This window comes from Muntiacus reevesi, chromosome 15, assembly GCF_963930625.1.
Source record: "Muntiacus reevesi chromosome 15, mMunRee1.1, whole genome shotgun sequence".
NCBI lineage: Eukaryota > Metazoa > Chordata > Mammalia > Artiodactyla > Cervidae > Muntiacus > Muntiacus reevesi.
In genome coordinates, this window is record NC_089263.1 from 18,867,996 (window position 1) to 18,883,747 (window position 15,752).

At 55.4% G+C, this 15,752-nt stretch overlaps 1 protein-coding gene across 1 annotated transcript; it reads right to left on the reverse strand.

Moving 5' to 3' along the window:
* Positions 1 to 167: 167 nt before the first annotated feature.
* MFGE8 (milk fat globule EGF and factor V/VIII domain containing) lies at positions 168 to 15,262 on the reverse strand. Its single transcript, XM_065905925.1, has 9 exons — positions 15,103 to 15,262; positions 12,034 to 12,162; positions 11,520 to 11,651; positions 9,232 to 9,413; positions 8,470 to 8,640; positions 7,414 to 7,558; positions 2,252 to 2,436; positions 1,066 to 1,221; positions 168 to 943 (listed from the first exon to the last, which is right to left on the reverse strand). Exons 1-9 carry the CDS (start codon positions 15,173 to 15,175, stop codon positions 806 to 808), a joined length of 1,311 nt encoding a protein of 436 aa, XP_065761997.1. The 5' UTR covers positions 15,176 to 15,262; the 3' UTR covers positions 168 to 805.
* Positions 15,263 to 15,752: the final 490 nt, after the last annotated feature.

Sequence of the window (15,752 nt, forward strand, 5' to 3'; positions counted from 1 at the left end):
TGCGGGCAGATTCTTTACCAGCTGAGCCACAGGGAAGCCCAAGAATACTGGAGTGGGTAGCCTATCCCTTCTCCAGAGGATCTTCCCAACCCAGAAATCGAACGAGGGTCTCCTGCATTGCAGGCAGAAGCCCATTTCGACGGAGCAATGATGAACCACAGTGAGCATTCAGGGGGTGATATAAATATATTTTGGAAGCTGCCTGTGTACTCTGGGGGTAAAGAACCAGCACAGGGGACTCCCCGCCTTCCCTGCGCTCACCTGCCTCCTCCCCCATCACTCCACAGACCCACCCCACCCCACCTTCTACCTCTTTCTAGGCTTCCCAGATGAGAGTCAAGAGGGGTCTGTGGGGAGTGGGTGGGGATGAGGGGGAAGTCTTGGGGGTCAGGAGTGCAGCATCATGCCTCGGGCTGTTCTCTCCAGTCTGAGGCCTCAGGACCTGTTTATTCCTCCAGGGCCCTGGGGGTGTGGGGTGTGGGAGCAGCGCAGGAAGGACACGGGGGCTGGACAAAGGGACCTGGAGAGGCACAGGTCACCCGCGCTCCGTACTTTGCCCTTCCCTGTCCATCCCAGACCTACTCAGCTCCCACCGTGCCTAAGAAAACGGGATGCCTTGAGGACTGGGTGCCAGAGACCCCTGGGAGGGGGCGAGGGAGGAGGAGGGAGGGAGAGGTGACTGGGAGGGAGACACTGCCTGCCCCCCGGTCAGCTACAATCAGGAGGGCGGGCAGAGGAGGCAGCAGGTCCACGGAAAGAAGCAGCCGCCCCAGGGCCCTTCCAGTCACTGCAGCTGGGCCTACCACTAACAGCCCAGCAGCTCCACACGCAGGGTGATACGGTTGTGCCAGGCCACGGGATGGATGCGCACGAAGCGAGCCTGGAACGGCATCTCAATCATGTTCTTCTTGTGGGAATTATTGTCCATGTTACCAGGGAAAATCTGGAGGCAGAGGAGGTGTCAGGAGGCCCCCAGAGTCAGCCCTCCTCCCCCTCAGACCCCAAGATCTGACTCGCAGGGCACCCCTGGAGTGGGGAAGGCAGGACAGCTGGACACACACTCACCTTGCTTTCCCTGGCCCCCGGGTCCTTGTACTCAGTCCAGGTCACACCATCATCACCATAGGCCACCTTGTAGGCAGCCACATACTGAATGTGGCCAAAGTCTCGGGCACCCTGGGTGATGATGCCAGTCACTTGCTTCTGGGAGCCCAGGTCAATCTACAAGGGGGAAAAAAAAAATCAATTCCGTCTTCTTTGCTTGCACCATCTCCAGTAAGGTGGGGAAAAGCATACATACATGCTGGGGCATACATTCTAGTTTTGGGGAAATTACTTCATTTGGCAGAGCCTCAGTTTCCCCATCAATCAAATGGGCATAAATAATCCCAGCAACTTTGTCAAGCACTTCACTGCAACAAAGGTCAGATTTCAGAGCCTGGCCCCAAGCAACCCTTGTACTATGGAAACGGGCAGAGAGGCCATAGTCTATAGGGACATGAACTGCTCATGAGGCCCTGCAGGCTGTCCAGAGCCTGATATTGGTCCTGGGGGGTTCCAAAGACAGGCAGCTTCTCATGGAACCCAGTCTCCCAGGCTAATGTGCTCCTTGGGGCCTATAGACACCACCACCCTCCTGCCCCCCAGTCCAACCTGGGGAGCCTGTCAGCTGACCAGAGGCAGATGGTGCTCAGTAAGATCCAGACTACAAAGCCATCTCACTGCCAACCAGAAGGGGAGCCCCAGGTAAGTCCTCGCTCTGCCAGGAGCCGGGTTCCTCAGAGATAAGAGAGGATGCTCTGGTTCTCCATGACTCTCCTGAGCTTCCCAGCTGCAGTGAAGTCCAAGAGCCAACACACGGTGTGATCTCAGACAGTGAGAGAGCATCCTCTGAGAGCAGGCACAGGAAGCCTGACATGTCCCTCCTCCATCCTGCCCTGCTGGCCCTGGGCTCAGCCTTATCACCCTGTGGCAGCCACTGGAAGTGGCCCCACCTCTACACACACACACTCATCACCCGGGGCTGAGAGCCTTGACAGAAGCAACTCTGAGCTCCTCCACCATCCCCCCACTCAAGTTACAGAATCAGCAGAAAGGTGGGAACACAAGAGGAAGAAAAGAGCAAAGTCGAACACAAACAAGTCTCAAAGAAACTCCCTCTTGGCAAGCAGAAGCCAGGGTTGGTCCAGGGTCATAGATCCCACAGCCCTACCCAACCCCAGCCCTGCGTCCCCGGAGGACCCTGACCCACCTGCAGCCACTCAGAGGCACTGTTGGTCTGGGCGGTCCAGGCGTTGAACTTGCCCTGATTATCCAGTCGTGCGTAATAGGGAAACCAGCTAAAGGCACTCAGGCCCCAGGTTTTGTAGTAGCTGGAGGCTGTGATCTGCTTGTTGGGGATGGTATTATCCTTCAGGCCCAGGGGTTCAGAGCATCCTGCCAACAAGGTGGGGGATGGGGGGCTGTCACCCAGATCTGGGATCCAAAGCCTCCCCCGGTAGGTGTGAGAGTGAAGCAGTGAAGGGAAAAGAACTCTGGCTTCTGACAAGCCTCTGGCATCCTCTTGGACAACACATAGAAGCTCCTTCAGGCTTTCCTGGTGGCTCAGTGGTAAAGAATCTGCCTGGCAATGCAGGAGACAAAGGTTTGATCCCTGGTCCAGGAAGATCCCACATGCCATGGAGCAACTAAGCCCGTGCACCACGACTATTGAGCTCTGGAGCCGCAACTACTGAAGCCCATGCACACCTGTGCTCCACAACGAGAAGCCACTGCAGTGAGAAGCCCGTGCGCCACAGTTAGAGAGTAGCCCTCGGCTGCAGCAACTAGAGAAAAGCCCACACAGCAATGAAGACCCAGAACAGTCAAAAGAATAAAATTACACTTAAAAACCATTAAAAAACAAAAGAACAATCTCCTTCCACCTTTTAGAGCCAACTAACTGGTCTAAATAATTTCTTGCTGACAGCCCAACCCACACCTCAGCTCAGTTCCCGCCCACGCCCCTCAGATGCTCTGTACAGATCACCCACTACTCTTCTCCCTCTGCACCAGGGCAGGGCCCTGATCCACCACCTCTCACCCTCCTTCAAAGCCTGACTCAGACCCCTCCTCCAAGAAGCCTGCCCTGACCACCTCACTCAGGTAGGACTCCTCTCTCCTCTGGACTCACAGCACTTCCTGTCGTTCCTACAGTACGGCTGCGATTCATACCACCAAGTCCTGGAGTAACTAATAATAACCATCTCACTGACTCAGTGCTGACTTCAGTCACTTAATCCACCATACAAAAACCGGAATCAACAGGATATTAGCAACCCCATTCCACAGATGAGAAAACTGAGGCTAAGAGCCATGAAGCACTGTCCCCAGGTCTCTCTGACACACACCACACACACACACAGAGCGAGTCACCATGCCACACGTGACACTGTCTCCACCACTCCTGCACCCTCAGAGCTGGGAAGGCCTGCCTGGTGATGACCCAGTGATGAATAGCACAGCATTCCTGCTCTCCAGCAGGTGGAAGCTAACAAGTCAGAACTCCTGAGGCTCAGGAACGACCATGTCTCCCTGCCCCACAGCCCCTCCCAAAGGGTTTACACATTCACTACTCTGCTGCTGTCTGACGTGCCTGAGAGGGTTGCCTGAGAAGCTGGCCTTGGGTTCACTCAGGCCTGCTCCAAACATTCAGGAATGTGCCAGGCTGTTTTGTCCTCTCATCTGCACCTGCAGGAGACCAGAACGGCTGGGGATGGGCAGGAGACAAACTCCCACGAGGGGACTTCCCTGGTGGTCCAGTGGCTAAGACTCCACACTCCCAGTGTCAGGAGGCCCAGGTTCGATCCTTGGCCAGGGAACTAGACCCCATAATGCCGAAACTAAGAGTTCACATTGTGCAACTGAGACCTGGTGTAGCCAAATAAATAAATATCTTTAAAAAAAAAACTCCCAAGAGAATAACAGGTATGTCTCACACACGTCAGAATCTTCACTGCACAACTGACTGTCTGTCCCTTTGCAGAATCTGGGGTAAGACTTGCAAATCCACGGTGCCATCTGGGAGCAGACTATAGTATATGGTGCTTTACATCTCCCCAGATGCTGGCGACCTTGCCAGTAAAGACATTTGCCTTCAGACGGTGCCGATGCTGATCAATCACACCATCTCTGTGACGGTGATGCATCAGGTAACCTTCAGCCTCTCCCATAAAGATAGGCTGATGGGCTGGGAGCTGGCTCATCCCAAAGCTCCAGACCTGGAAGGCCAAGGGGCTGGCATAAACCTGGAGCACTCTGGAGAGGAGCCAAGGCATCATTTGATCATGGTGCACCCTTCTACACCCCATCTGCTTCCAGCACGACATTTCCCCATCATTACGGGCCCCCTCCCCAGAAGTCAGACAGCCTTCCAGATAAAAGAGAACTGGCAGGGCACCACGAAGAGCTCAGCTCCACCACACCCTGTGTGAGCCTGGGGAAGCCTCCTCCCCACTCTGGTCCTCAGACTCCCCATCTAGGTACCACAGTAGTGTTTCTCTTAGATCAGCAGACGTGAAATGAAGTGTTAGCCCACTCAGTCATGTCTGACTCTTTGCGACCCCATGGACTATAGACCACCAATCTCCTCTTTCCATGAGATTCTCCAGGCAAGAATATTGGAGTGAGATGCATTCCCTTCTTCGGGGATCTTCCCAATCCAGGGATCGAACCCAGGTGTCTTGCATTGCAGGCAGATTCTTCACCATCTGAACCAGAATACTGATGGTTTTCAGATCACTGGTGCATACGTGCGAGCTAAGTCACTTCAGTCATGTCTGACTCTGTGTAATCCCATGGACTATAGTCCCTCCAGGATCCTCTATCCATGGGATTCTCCAGGCAAGAATACTGGAGTGGGTTGCCATGCCCTCCTCCAGGGGATCTTCCCAACCCAGGGATCAAATCCTTGTCTCATGTCTCCTGCATTGACAGGTGGGTTCTTTACCACTAGCGCCACCTGGGAAGCCCTTAGATCACTGAGGGACCCTGCTAATACAGGGATTCTGTCTCAGAAGGTCTAGGGTGGGGCTGGAAGTTTACAAGCTTCCAAGTGATGCTCATTCTGCCAGGCCATGGAGCTCACTTGGAGTAGAAGACACTCATCCACCCAGTCCACTGGCTGCGCCACCCTGACCCAAGCCGCCTTATCTCCACAGGTCTCCCCCTCGCTCACAATGCCCCCTGCCTCCATTCTCCCTATACAGCCTGAGGGGTCCCTTCTGGACCCAACTCTAACCACAGCCTATCAGCACCACCGCAACAATGGCTGCCTGTTGTTCTGAGGACAAAGGCCTGAATCCTTAAAATGGTCCACACGGTCCCTGCCTGGTCCATCTCTGCCCATCGCCCACCAAGTCATCCTTCATTTTCTAGGCTCAAGCCCCACTGGCCTCCCTTCTACCCTTCAACGTGTCCCAAGGGCTTTGCACTCACCAATTCCTCACCTGGGATGCCCTTTCCAAGTTCTTCACATGGCCTGATCTGCATTATTCAACCTTCCACTCAAAGGCCATCCCAACAGGGCAGTCCCCATGCCCTTCCCTCTCTTCACCCCAAGTCACCATCGTCACATCTCCTGCTAATTTTTCCTTTATCATTCTTACTGCTATCTGACCTTTGTTTTATATTTGCTTCTTATCTCACATTAGACTCTCTCATTAGAACCCAACAGCCTTACTCCCTAGAGCCAGACACTCAGAAGGAGCTTAACAAATACCTTAATAAATATCTACTGAGTTAACTAATCAATTCACCAAGGAGACTGTGTCTGCTGGTAAAGAGGAATCTAGTGCAGGGCATGCCCAGAAATGCCCAGACCTCAGTCTCATGGACGTGCACACATGTATACACACACACGCACACACCAATACTCTCTCCAGCCAACCCAAATCCCTACAAGGGAAAGGAGATTGGTCCAATCCTTAAGGAAAATAAACAAGCCAGCTTCACCTCCTCCCCTTGCCAAACACACCCTCTCTTGGCCTTAGAAGGAGCCAGTTGTGACATGAGAGGCTGAGGTCAGCAACTTTAAACAGGCAAGGGCTTCGGACTATGACAGCAAGTAGTGAGGGACACCAGGGAGACGAGCCCATGGTTTGAGTCCCCAGACCTGCTCTGTCCTTTACCAATTGCTTAAATTTTCTTTCAGCAAAAGGCAGAGTCTTTAACTCCCCAAAACAATTAGGTTCAAAAGGCAGTGACCCTGGGAGCAAAAATAAACTGAGTTTACTTCATGCTTTAAAAAAAGAATAACCCCAGACAGGCACTGAACTCAGCTCTGAGTGGTTTGGGGTGGTAACTGAAATGCAATAACAGAAAGAGGATCCACAGTGGGGAAGGAGGCACAAAGGGCAGGTCCTGGGTTAAGACAAGAAAGGCAGAGAGCCATCTCTGCTCTGCAAGCTCTGCCTAGAGAGCCCTGCAGTTCTGACGGCAGCCAGCAGGTGGCACTGTCGCTGAAAAGAGAAAAATATCCAGACCTCAGGGAGAAAGAAAGGCTGAACTGAGCTGGGCAGACAATGCCCTCAGCCCAACCCCTGTACCCTGATCTCTCCGGAAACAGAGACAAGAAGCACCATCTCCAGCCCTATGACCCTCCAAGTCCCGAAATGTTTCTCCTGAATGCAGATTATAGGTTTGGGAGGGAGAAACCGTGGATGAGTGGGTGTCAAAGCCCAGGAATCCAGACCAAGTTTTAATGCCTACCAGCTGTGTGCCCTCGATAAACAATTTATCTGGGCCTCACTTTCCTCCTTCATTCATTCACTCATTAATCAGTATTTATTGAGCGCCTATGATCAAGGCTCTATTCTATGCACTGGGAATGCAGCCGAGAACAAAACAAACTCCCTGCCCTGGTAGAACTGACATCTGCAAAACAGAACCAACGCTAAATGTTCTAGAAGCTCGAGGTACCTATCAGAGTACGTGAAAATATTTTGAAAACTGAAGTGGTATCTTTTTTTTCCTCTTTGTTGTCATTTGCTATTTAGTTGCTAAGTCATCTCTGACTCTTTGCAACCCCATGGACTGTAGCCCCTCAGACTTCTCTATCCACAGGATTTCCCAGGCAAGAATACTGGAGCAGGTTGCTATTTCCTCCTGCAGGGGATCTTCCCGACCCAGGGGTTGAACCCGGCTCTCCTACATTGCAGGCGGATTCTTTATCACTGAGCCGCAGAAGTCCTTTTTTCCTTTTAACAACCAGCAAAGAGTAAGCACCTGGGCAGGACTCCTTAAGGCCTGGTGATCCTTCTGTGTGAGCTCAGGTTCCTGGGCCTTGCTGCCTGCCTACCCAACTCCTCACCGTGGCTGAGAAAGGAGGGGACAGGGACAGCCATCTCTGAGGATGGCAGAGCCACTGGCACTCACCATTCCACTCACAGCCAAGGAGCTCAAAGCGGAGGGTGCAGCCCCGGTGGCAGATGATGGGCACCAGTCTCACATACTGCACCTCCAAGGGGGTATCAAACATGTTGATCTTCAGGCCACTGTTGTTCACATTACCTATAAATATCTAGGAGGGAAGAGGCAGATTGGAGGAGTGGGTCAGTGCGGGCAGTCCCACTTCCTGGGGTGGTCTCTCCCCCACTTCCACTTCGGGCCAGGAGACAGAGGTGTGCATAGCAGAGCTGGCAGGAGTTCCCCGTTCCTCCAGACAGTCCACAGCCCTCAACAGATTCCCTTTTTCATACCTTCTTTGGTCACCATGGGGCGTAGGTGTAAATCCTCATCTTTCACCCAGGACCACCTATGATCTACAGGGTGCCTCTACGCAAATTAGGAAAAGGTACTCCTCTCTCAAAAGACTTTATAACAACAATTTTCCCACAGACAGAAGTACACATGAGGTCTACATTGTGAATGATGCTAAGTAGTAGCCCTTGAGCAGTGCACAACGCATACAACTGTACATGGTATCCCTGAAGGCTATAAACGCATCCCATCTCCACCACTACAGCCACCCTCAAGTCACTGAAACTTCTTGAGTCTCACTATTCTTATCTATGGGCTTCCCTGGTGGCTCAGTGGTAAAGAATCCACCTGGCAATGCAGGAGACGTGGGTTCGGTCCCTGAGTTGGGAAGATCCCTTGGAGAAGGAAATGGCTACCACTCCAGTATTCTTACCTGGGAAATCCCATAGACAGAGGAGCCCAGCAGGCTACAGTCCGTGGGGCCACAAGAGTCAGACACGACTGAGCAACTAAAAACAATTCTTATATCTGTAATATGGGCCTATTACTTGTAAATCACAGAGCACAGACACAATCTGGGCTTCCCAATTTCTGTGAGCCAAGATACACCTGAAAGCCCACCTTATGGTTCATCATCCTGGGTACCCTCGCCTTCTTGGGAGCCCTCAAACAGCACTGAGCCCTAGGGGTTGCTGACCACAGCCCTTCTTCAGGGTTCCCAACAAACCTCACCTTATCTCCTGAACGCCCTTCTCCTGACGACCCTGCAACCTGGATGAACTTGAATCGGTGCCCATCGGTGCTGTAGGCCACTTTAAAAGTCTTCAGGTACTCAGCACTCCCTGCGCGGCTGGCCCCCTGGGTCACCACGCCCGTCACCCGCATCTTCCGCATCAGGTTCACCTGGACCAGGGCAGGCAGGACAGAACCCTATCTCCCGGGTTCTTCCTACCCTCGTCACTCCCCCAGTCAGGACAAAGAATAGGGGCTTTCTCATCTGGCCCTCTCCAGGCTCTGGACTCAGTGCTCAGGACACAGGGACAAGATTCCAGGGACTTCCCTGGTGGTCCAGGGGTTAAGAATCTGCCTTCCAGTGCAGGAGGCATGGGCTCCATCCCCGCTCTGGTTGGAGAACTAGATTCTACATGGCTTGTGGCCAAAAAAACCAAGACATAAAACAAAAGCAATATTGTAACAAATTCAATAAAGGCTTAAAAAAAAAAAAAAAAGACAAGCTTCCAGAGCCTGCAAACATTGCAAACAGTCTCTCTAACAGCCTAGTATTCACTCCCTTCATCCCGCCCACCCACTCCAGGCCCCCAGAGCAGCCCTCCACTTAAACATACTTCACCTGTGGGAACCGGCTACCCTGTTACCTGGACCCCAGTTCTGAACCCTCCCATGGTGTCCCCCCCAACGTAGGCACCCACAATCTCCCATCACACCACCTTCACTCCTAACATATCACCCATGCCTGGGCCACCCCTTCCATACCTGGATCCAAGGGTTTCTGTCGTAGTTGCTGGACGTCCACGCGTTGACGATGCCCGTGTGGTGCAGGCGGGCCAGCTCTGGGGCCCAGCGCTGCAAACCCATGAAGCCCAAGTGCATGGATGAGGCAGAGATCTGGGAGTCGGCAATGGCGCCCGTCTGCATGCCCAGCGGCGAGGTGCAACCTGAGGGGGAGAAGGGCAGTCAGAGGGCCACCCACGCAGGCGGGGCCCAGAAGACACAAGAACAAGACAGTTGTGGCCTGTGCTGAGGACCCAGAGGACCCAGAGCAGATACCATGAAGGGACAACGAGGGCCAAGGAGGAGGTGCGGAAACAAAGCACACAGTGAGGAACAGAGGGGCCGGGCAGAGTCGTGAAGGGGTTTGGGACACTGGGCTGCTAGAAGGTTCCAGGCGAGGCCCACATGTCACGACTGGCAGCTGGAGTCCCCCACCAGGCTGCAGGAGGTGGTCTCTTTTTCACAGGACATCAAGCAGCAATTACTCTAACACAGGGGGTGGGCTGGTGAGCAGATAGCAGTATGACCTCCTGTCTTCCTCCATGTCCCGCCACATCCAGCCCAGCCCCCGGAGGATGACTTTGTAAGAAGGGCCCCTCAGACAGCAGCGAACAGTCCTTACACTGCACATAAAGCACTGGGCACATGTGCCTGGAGTTTTCTAGACTCTCACTGGCAGGAGTTTTCTGAATGGAGTGTGAGTGCCATTGTTTACTCTACCCTTTGGGCCTTCTAACTACTGGTCCTGACCGGCCATCGGGACGACCCCCCTGGCCTAGGCCCATCGCCTTCACCAGCAATGTGGTTTTCGGGGGCCAAGCCTGCAAGCCTGGACCTCGGGTCCCAAGCAGAGAACCGAGGAGGGACCCACTTGTCTTCCAACCAAGCTCGGTGTATGACCCTTTCAGAGGGAGACAGAGGCACAAGCGAGGCCATGTGGCCGAGATCAGAGCCGGCCGCTGGCTGAACGGAGATCCGAACTCACATCTGTTCTGTTCTCAGCCCTCACGTCCACACCCAGCGTCCACAGCCAGCGGGCCCCAAACATGCCTGCGGGGTCCTTATGGGCTCCAAAGACACACACCAGGTAACAAGTAGGGGGGGCAACAGAGGGCCCTATGGCGGGGGGGGGGCGGTTCCTCGCCGTTTGTGGTCGTTGCCACTTCCAGCCTGGGACAGACCCCAAGCCGAGAAGCAGAAGCAGGCGAGATGAGTAATTCACACTCAGGCACACCCAGGGTTACCTGGGCTCTGGCACAGTAATTAGTGGGCCCACCCGGCTCCAGCCAGGGCTCCCAGCGGCCTTGACGAACGCCCGCCACCCCCCACATTCCTCTACCCAGCGTCTCAGACACGTTGGTCCCAGCCCTCCTCTGAGGTGAAGGGTGAGCAGGCACTTACCTGGTCTCCCCCGGGAGCTGGCTCCCACCCGGCTGGCCCAGCCCTTTCTCCTTCCCCTGGAGACCGCCCCCGTATCTGCCCAGAGCTCACCCGCTCAGGGATAGACCCCCCGGGCTGCAGATATCGGGCACCGCCTCCCTCACCCCATCCAGCCCCGGGCCTAGATTCGCCCACCCCATGGCAGGTGAGGAAGAGTCCCGGCTTGTGGGAGGAAGCTCAGCTAGGCCAGGAGCGAGGACGGCATGGACAGACGCCACTGGCAAGGTCTGCTGGGCACCCGCCAGGGCCGAGCTGTGGCTGGGTGGATAACCAAGCGAGCCAGGCTGGTCAGCCCCTCTGCACACGCCGGGCCTCTGACCGCCTGGCTGTGAGCGGACAGCCCAGGCTGCCCAGGCCTCTCCCTCCTCTCTGAGCTCCGCGAGGAGGCCAGAGGTCACACTTGGGCCAGCACTGTCAGACCCTAAGGATCAAACCTTATTAACCGACTCCCTGGGCCCCAAAAGATTAAGAATGTGTTGGTTTTCCCTTCTTGGTAGAAAAATCCCAGGACTTAACTCTAAGGCTGTATGTCTTGTTTGTGGTGACAGAAAATAACACTCCCACGACCTCTGGGGTCACCCCCACCCCTCACTCCCCTGCAGGGACATCAGGCCTGGCCAGCAGTCCCAGGAGAGAGAACCAGGCAGGAAGAAGCCTGGGGAGGGACAGAGTCCCTCCCTGCCTCCCCAGTCCAAAGTAACTGAGCTCTGCCCTGCTCCAAATCCACCCAGAGGAGACCCTGACGCAGAAGGAAGGCCAGCATGTGGCCTGAGCCACCAGGCCTGTGGTACAGGGTGTGCCCCTCGGAGCAGGCACCCCTGGATACTCACTGCTCTCACAGTGGGTGCCCCTGAATCCAACAGGGCACTTGCAGATGTACTCGGTGAAGACATCCCCTCGGAGGCCGTGGTCAGTTACCTGGCACTCACCATCATTGTGGCAGGGGTTTGGGAAACAGGCATCTGGGGAGGAAGCAGGTAAGACGGGCAGGTGGTCAAGAAGGAGCTGGAGACAGGCAACGACAGACAGGCCAAGCCCCAAAGGACCCTCCACCCAAATTCGGCCCACTGCCTGCCAGAGCCCCCCAGCTCCTCCCTCACCCCCCTCAATCTGCCCGATGGGGTCTGGGCCAGCCTGGAGCCAAGAAGGGTCACGTGGAGGTGAGTCAGCCCAAGTGAAGGAAGCACCCAGCTTTCCAAGTGACCTGGGAGCTTCCAGGAAAAGGGCGGCAAACAACGGGAGGGGTGCTGGGGACCACTGCCCACAGCGGGACAAGCTAGGCCAGCAGCCTGGGCTGCAGCTGGGAGCTGGCGGGGAGCAGCAGGCACGGCCGAGGATAGGTACCGAGCTCCGTCTCGTTGCACAGGAGGCCCGTGAAGCCTTTGGGGCAGAGGCAGTAGAAGGGGGGGGTTCTGTCCTCGTTCAACAAGCAGGTCCCACCATTCAGGCACTGGCTGGAGTCACAGGAGTCACCTGCAATGCCAGTTCTGGGTTAGGAACAGTCATGCATTGAGTAAATATTGGGGGGGGGGGGTTGGGCAACTACCAGGTATACATTCTGGGCCCCTAAGACAGATGCAGTCTGGCTCTCAAGAAGCCAAAAGAGGGACATCCCTGGTGGTCCAGTGGCTGGGACTCCACACTCCCAATGCAGGGGGCCTGGGTTCGATCCCTGGTCAGGCAACTAGATCCCACATGCCTCAACTAAGAGTTTGCATGCTGCAATTAAGACTGAAGATCCTGCATGCCACAACTAAGACCAGATACAGCCAACTAAGCAAATACCTATTTTTTAAAAAAAATAAAAAGTCAGAGGAAAGTGGTGGTGACCTACAAGTCACCAGGTAATGAGGAGGCACCATAAGCTTTGCTGCGTGAGCGGCCAAGGGAGGATGATTTCTGCCAGAAAGCTGGCAGGTTCAGAGGTAAGGACATTTGGGCTGGCTAAAAGTCACAGTGGGATGGTGCCTGGCTGGGGAATGAGGAAAGAACTTTCCAAAAAGAAGCAGAAGCCCAGAGCACATGGTATGCTGCAGAACAAGAATAAAGACATAGCCGAAAAGGGAGGTTGGGGGTGGGGGGACCTTACGAATGACAAGTGGAGACTCTTCATCCTGCAGAACTAGGGCTCTTAACCCTCCTTTAGCATCCCCACCACTGGCCACCGGAAAAAGTCAGAGGTTCACAAGCATGAGGTGGGATTGGGGAAGCCATTTCCTAGATGGTGAGGGAGAATGTCAAGAAAAGCCCTTGTGCTGAGATGTGGATGGGCTGGTGGGGTGGAGAAGTGGCTCAGAAGTATACAAAGATCCCTCCGGCTCTGCATGGAAATGTGACTGAGCAGGTGAGAAAGGAGACCAGGAAAGCATCAAGGATGCTGCCACAGGCCTCCTGGTAAAAGATGAAGTCAGGCTGAGAGGTAAGGAAGAAGGTGGATTTGAGAAACACTGGGCAACAACAAGAGGTGGGAAGAGGGCTGAAGAGGACTTCACAGATTCTATCTGGGGGCCTAGGTGACAAATGTTAGTCTGTCCCCAGTGCTTTGACTTGGGTGGACTTCAGCCCATTAGGTCAGCCAGACCTTCAGAGCATCTTCTACTTGATCTTTGCATCCCAGAAGGGCTGCCCCAGACCCCACAACCCTACGCATCACTTGGGGTGAGACATGAGAAACCTTTTTTCCTCCCTGCAGAGTCACACCATCCCAGGCTGGAGGGCCCCCCAGAAATCCCAAGGCCCTGGAGAGCTGGGCGGGGGCTTGAACACCGTTAATGAGCGGTGGGGGCCTCAGGAGCTTAAGGCGGCTCCCAATGAGCCATTAGTCATTGGCTTTAAATAGCAGGTTAATCCCCTCCCTGACCTGACAGGCGGCAGGCACTGCCTCAGCAGAGGCTTGAGAATGGCCAGAGCCTTGGGCTCCTGCAGGCAAAATTTGACTCCCCTCTGTCCCCCTCACAAAGGGCGCTCTCCCTGCAAAGCTCCAGGGCAAAGCAGAGGAGGGGGAAAGAGGAAGAGAAAGGTGTTCCCTACCTGCCAGGCGCCTGACCCACTCACGGCGCGCCGCAGCTGTGGAGCTTCCCCCTTCCCGCTTAAGCTGGGTCTCCAAATTCACCTTTGGGATTTCAGGGTCCTGCCTTCTCTGGGAGATCTCCCCAGGGACATTTTGCCAGGGCTCAGGCTGTGGGGCCAGGGGAGGCGAGGCAAGGGACTTTTAAGACCCAGCCATCTCTCTGTGTCTCCAAGAGACTTCACGTGGCTTTAAGGCTTCCACTCCTTGTGGGGGGGCGGGGGCAGACTGGCTCCGGATGACAGAGCCGGGGCTCAGCCATGACCCTCCCACCCCAACGTATTTCATCAATCTTATTCCTAGGAAGAAAGGATGCAAGCGGTGCCTGAAGAGTCTTTGCCATATCCCGCTCACCCCATGGGCACCCTTTCCTCAGCCCGCGGTGTGGGGCATCGCCCATCCCCATCACCAGCCTGCTGGAGGCCCAGCTCTCAGCAGGATGCGTCCTAGGCAGGGGAGGAGGGCCAAGCAAGATAAAGCGGCAGGCCAAGGCCATACGGAGAGAGGGGAGTCAGGAGCCGCCATCTCCGGTCGGAGCCCTTTTCCGAATCCCTCTCTAGGCTCCTCGGCCCCTCCTGAGTTCCTCCCAACCCCCACCCAGCCAAGCCTATCCAGTCCTCTGGCTCCCTAGCCAGCCCCTCGCTTATCTGACCAAATACCTATTTTTAAACGGAGGATATAATCCCAATGAACAGACCAGCCGCCGGCATGGCCTGGGAAGGAGTTTCCAGGTAAAGTTGCCTGGAAAAGATTTATCAGTACAAGAGTCCTAGAAACTTCCTGGTGGAAGGAGCGCAGAAGCACTGTTAGTCGCTCAGTCGTGTCCGACTCTTTGCGACCCCATGGGCTGTAACCCGCCAGGAGCCTCTGGCCATGGCATTCTCCGGGCAAGAGTACTGGACTGGGTTGCCCTTTCTTCTTCCAGGGGATCTTCCCTACCCAGAGATTGAACCCGGGTCTCCCGCATTGCGGACAGATTTCTTTACCGTCTGGGCTACGAGGGATGTGGCCTCATTTTACAGATGGGAAAAGAGAGGCCCCACAGAGCGGATTCCTTTGTTCTGTGTAAGCCACTTCCCTGGGGGAGGCTGGGCTGTCACCCAGTGTCCCGAGCCCCCGCCCAACGCTCAAGCCTCGAGCACCGGCCAAACCCCCACCCCGAGCAGGAGAGGCCGGGAGCATCCCCGCCGCCCGCCCGAGCGCAACCGAAGAGGTCGCCCCTCGGCTCAGCTCCGGCTCTTGGACCAAGTTTGTAAACAGCGGAGGCAGAGGGAGGGCGCGGCGGCGAACTTCCGAGCGGCGCGGAGAGGAGGGGCGAGGGCGAGAGGGCGGTGCGATCGACTCACCGGAGAAGGCGAAGAGTCCGGAGGCGCAGAAGAGCGCGCCGCAGAGCGCGGCCAGCAGACGGGGACTCGGCATGGTGTGGGGGCGAGGGCGCGGGACCCGGCGCTCGGCGGTTCAGACCCAGGGGCTCGCACTCCTGCTCCTGGACGGGAATAAATCATGCAGCGCAGCACCGCCCACCGGGCCACGTGCTCCGCCCAGGCCCGCCAGAGGCCGGCTCGGGGCGGGGCTCCGCGGACTGGGGAGGGGCTGGGAGGAGCCGGGGGTCCGCGGCCGCCCACTTCAGTCCGAGCCGCGCCCTGCATCCCGCCGGGTGCGAGTGACCAGGCCTGGAGCTCCGAGTCGTCTGAGAAGTAAAGGGCTCAGGAGTTGTCTATTCTTTGCTTTTTGGTTTTGCTTTGGTTTTTGGTTTTGCTTTAACTTTTTAGGCTTAAGAAAAGATGCTAAACCTTATTCATTGTAAGAAAAACCCAGATTACAAAGACGGGTACCATTTTCATTTATCAGATTAGCAAGCATCAAATTAGTAGCGCACTGTGAGTGCGAGGCTCCCGGGAACAGGCTCAAGCATGCATTGCTGGAGAGAATGTAAATTGGTTCAACTTCCCCAGAGAGCTGTGCGGTAATATCTATCAACATGACAAAGGCTGAG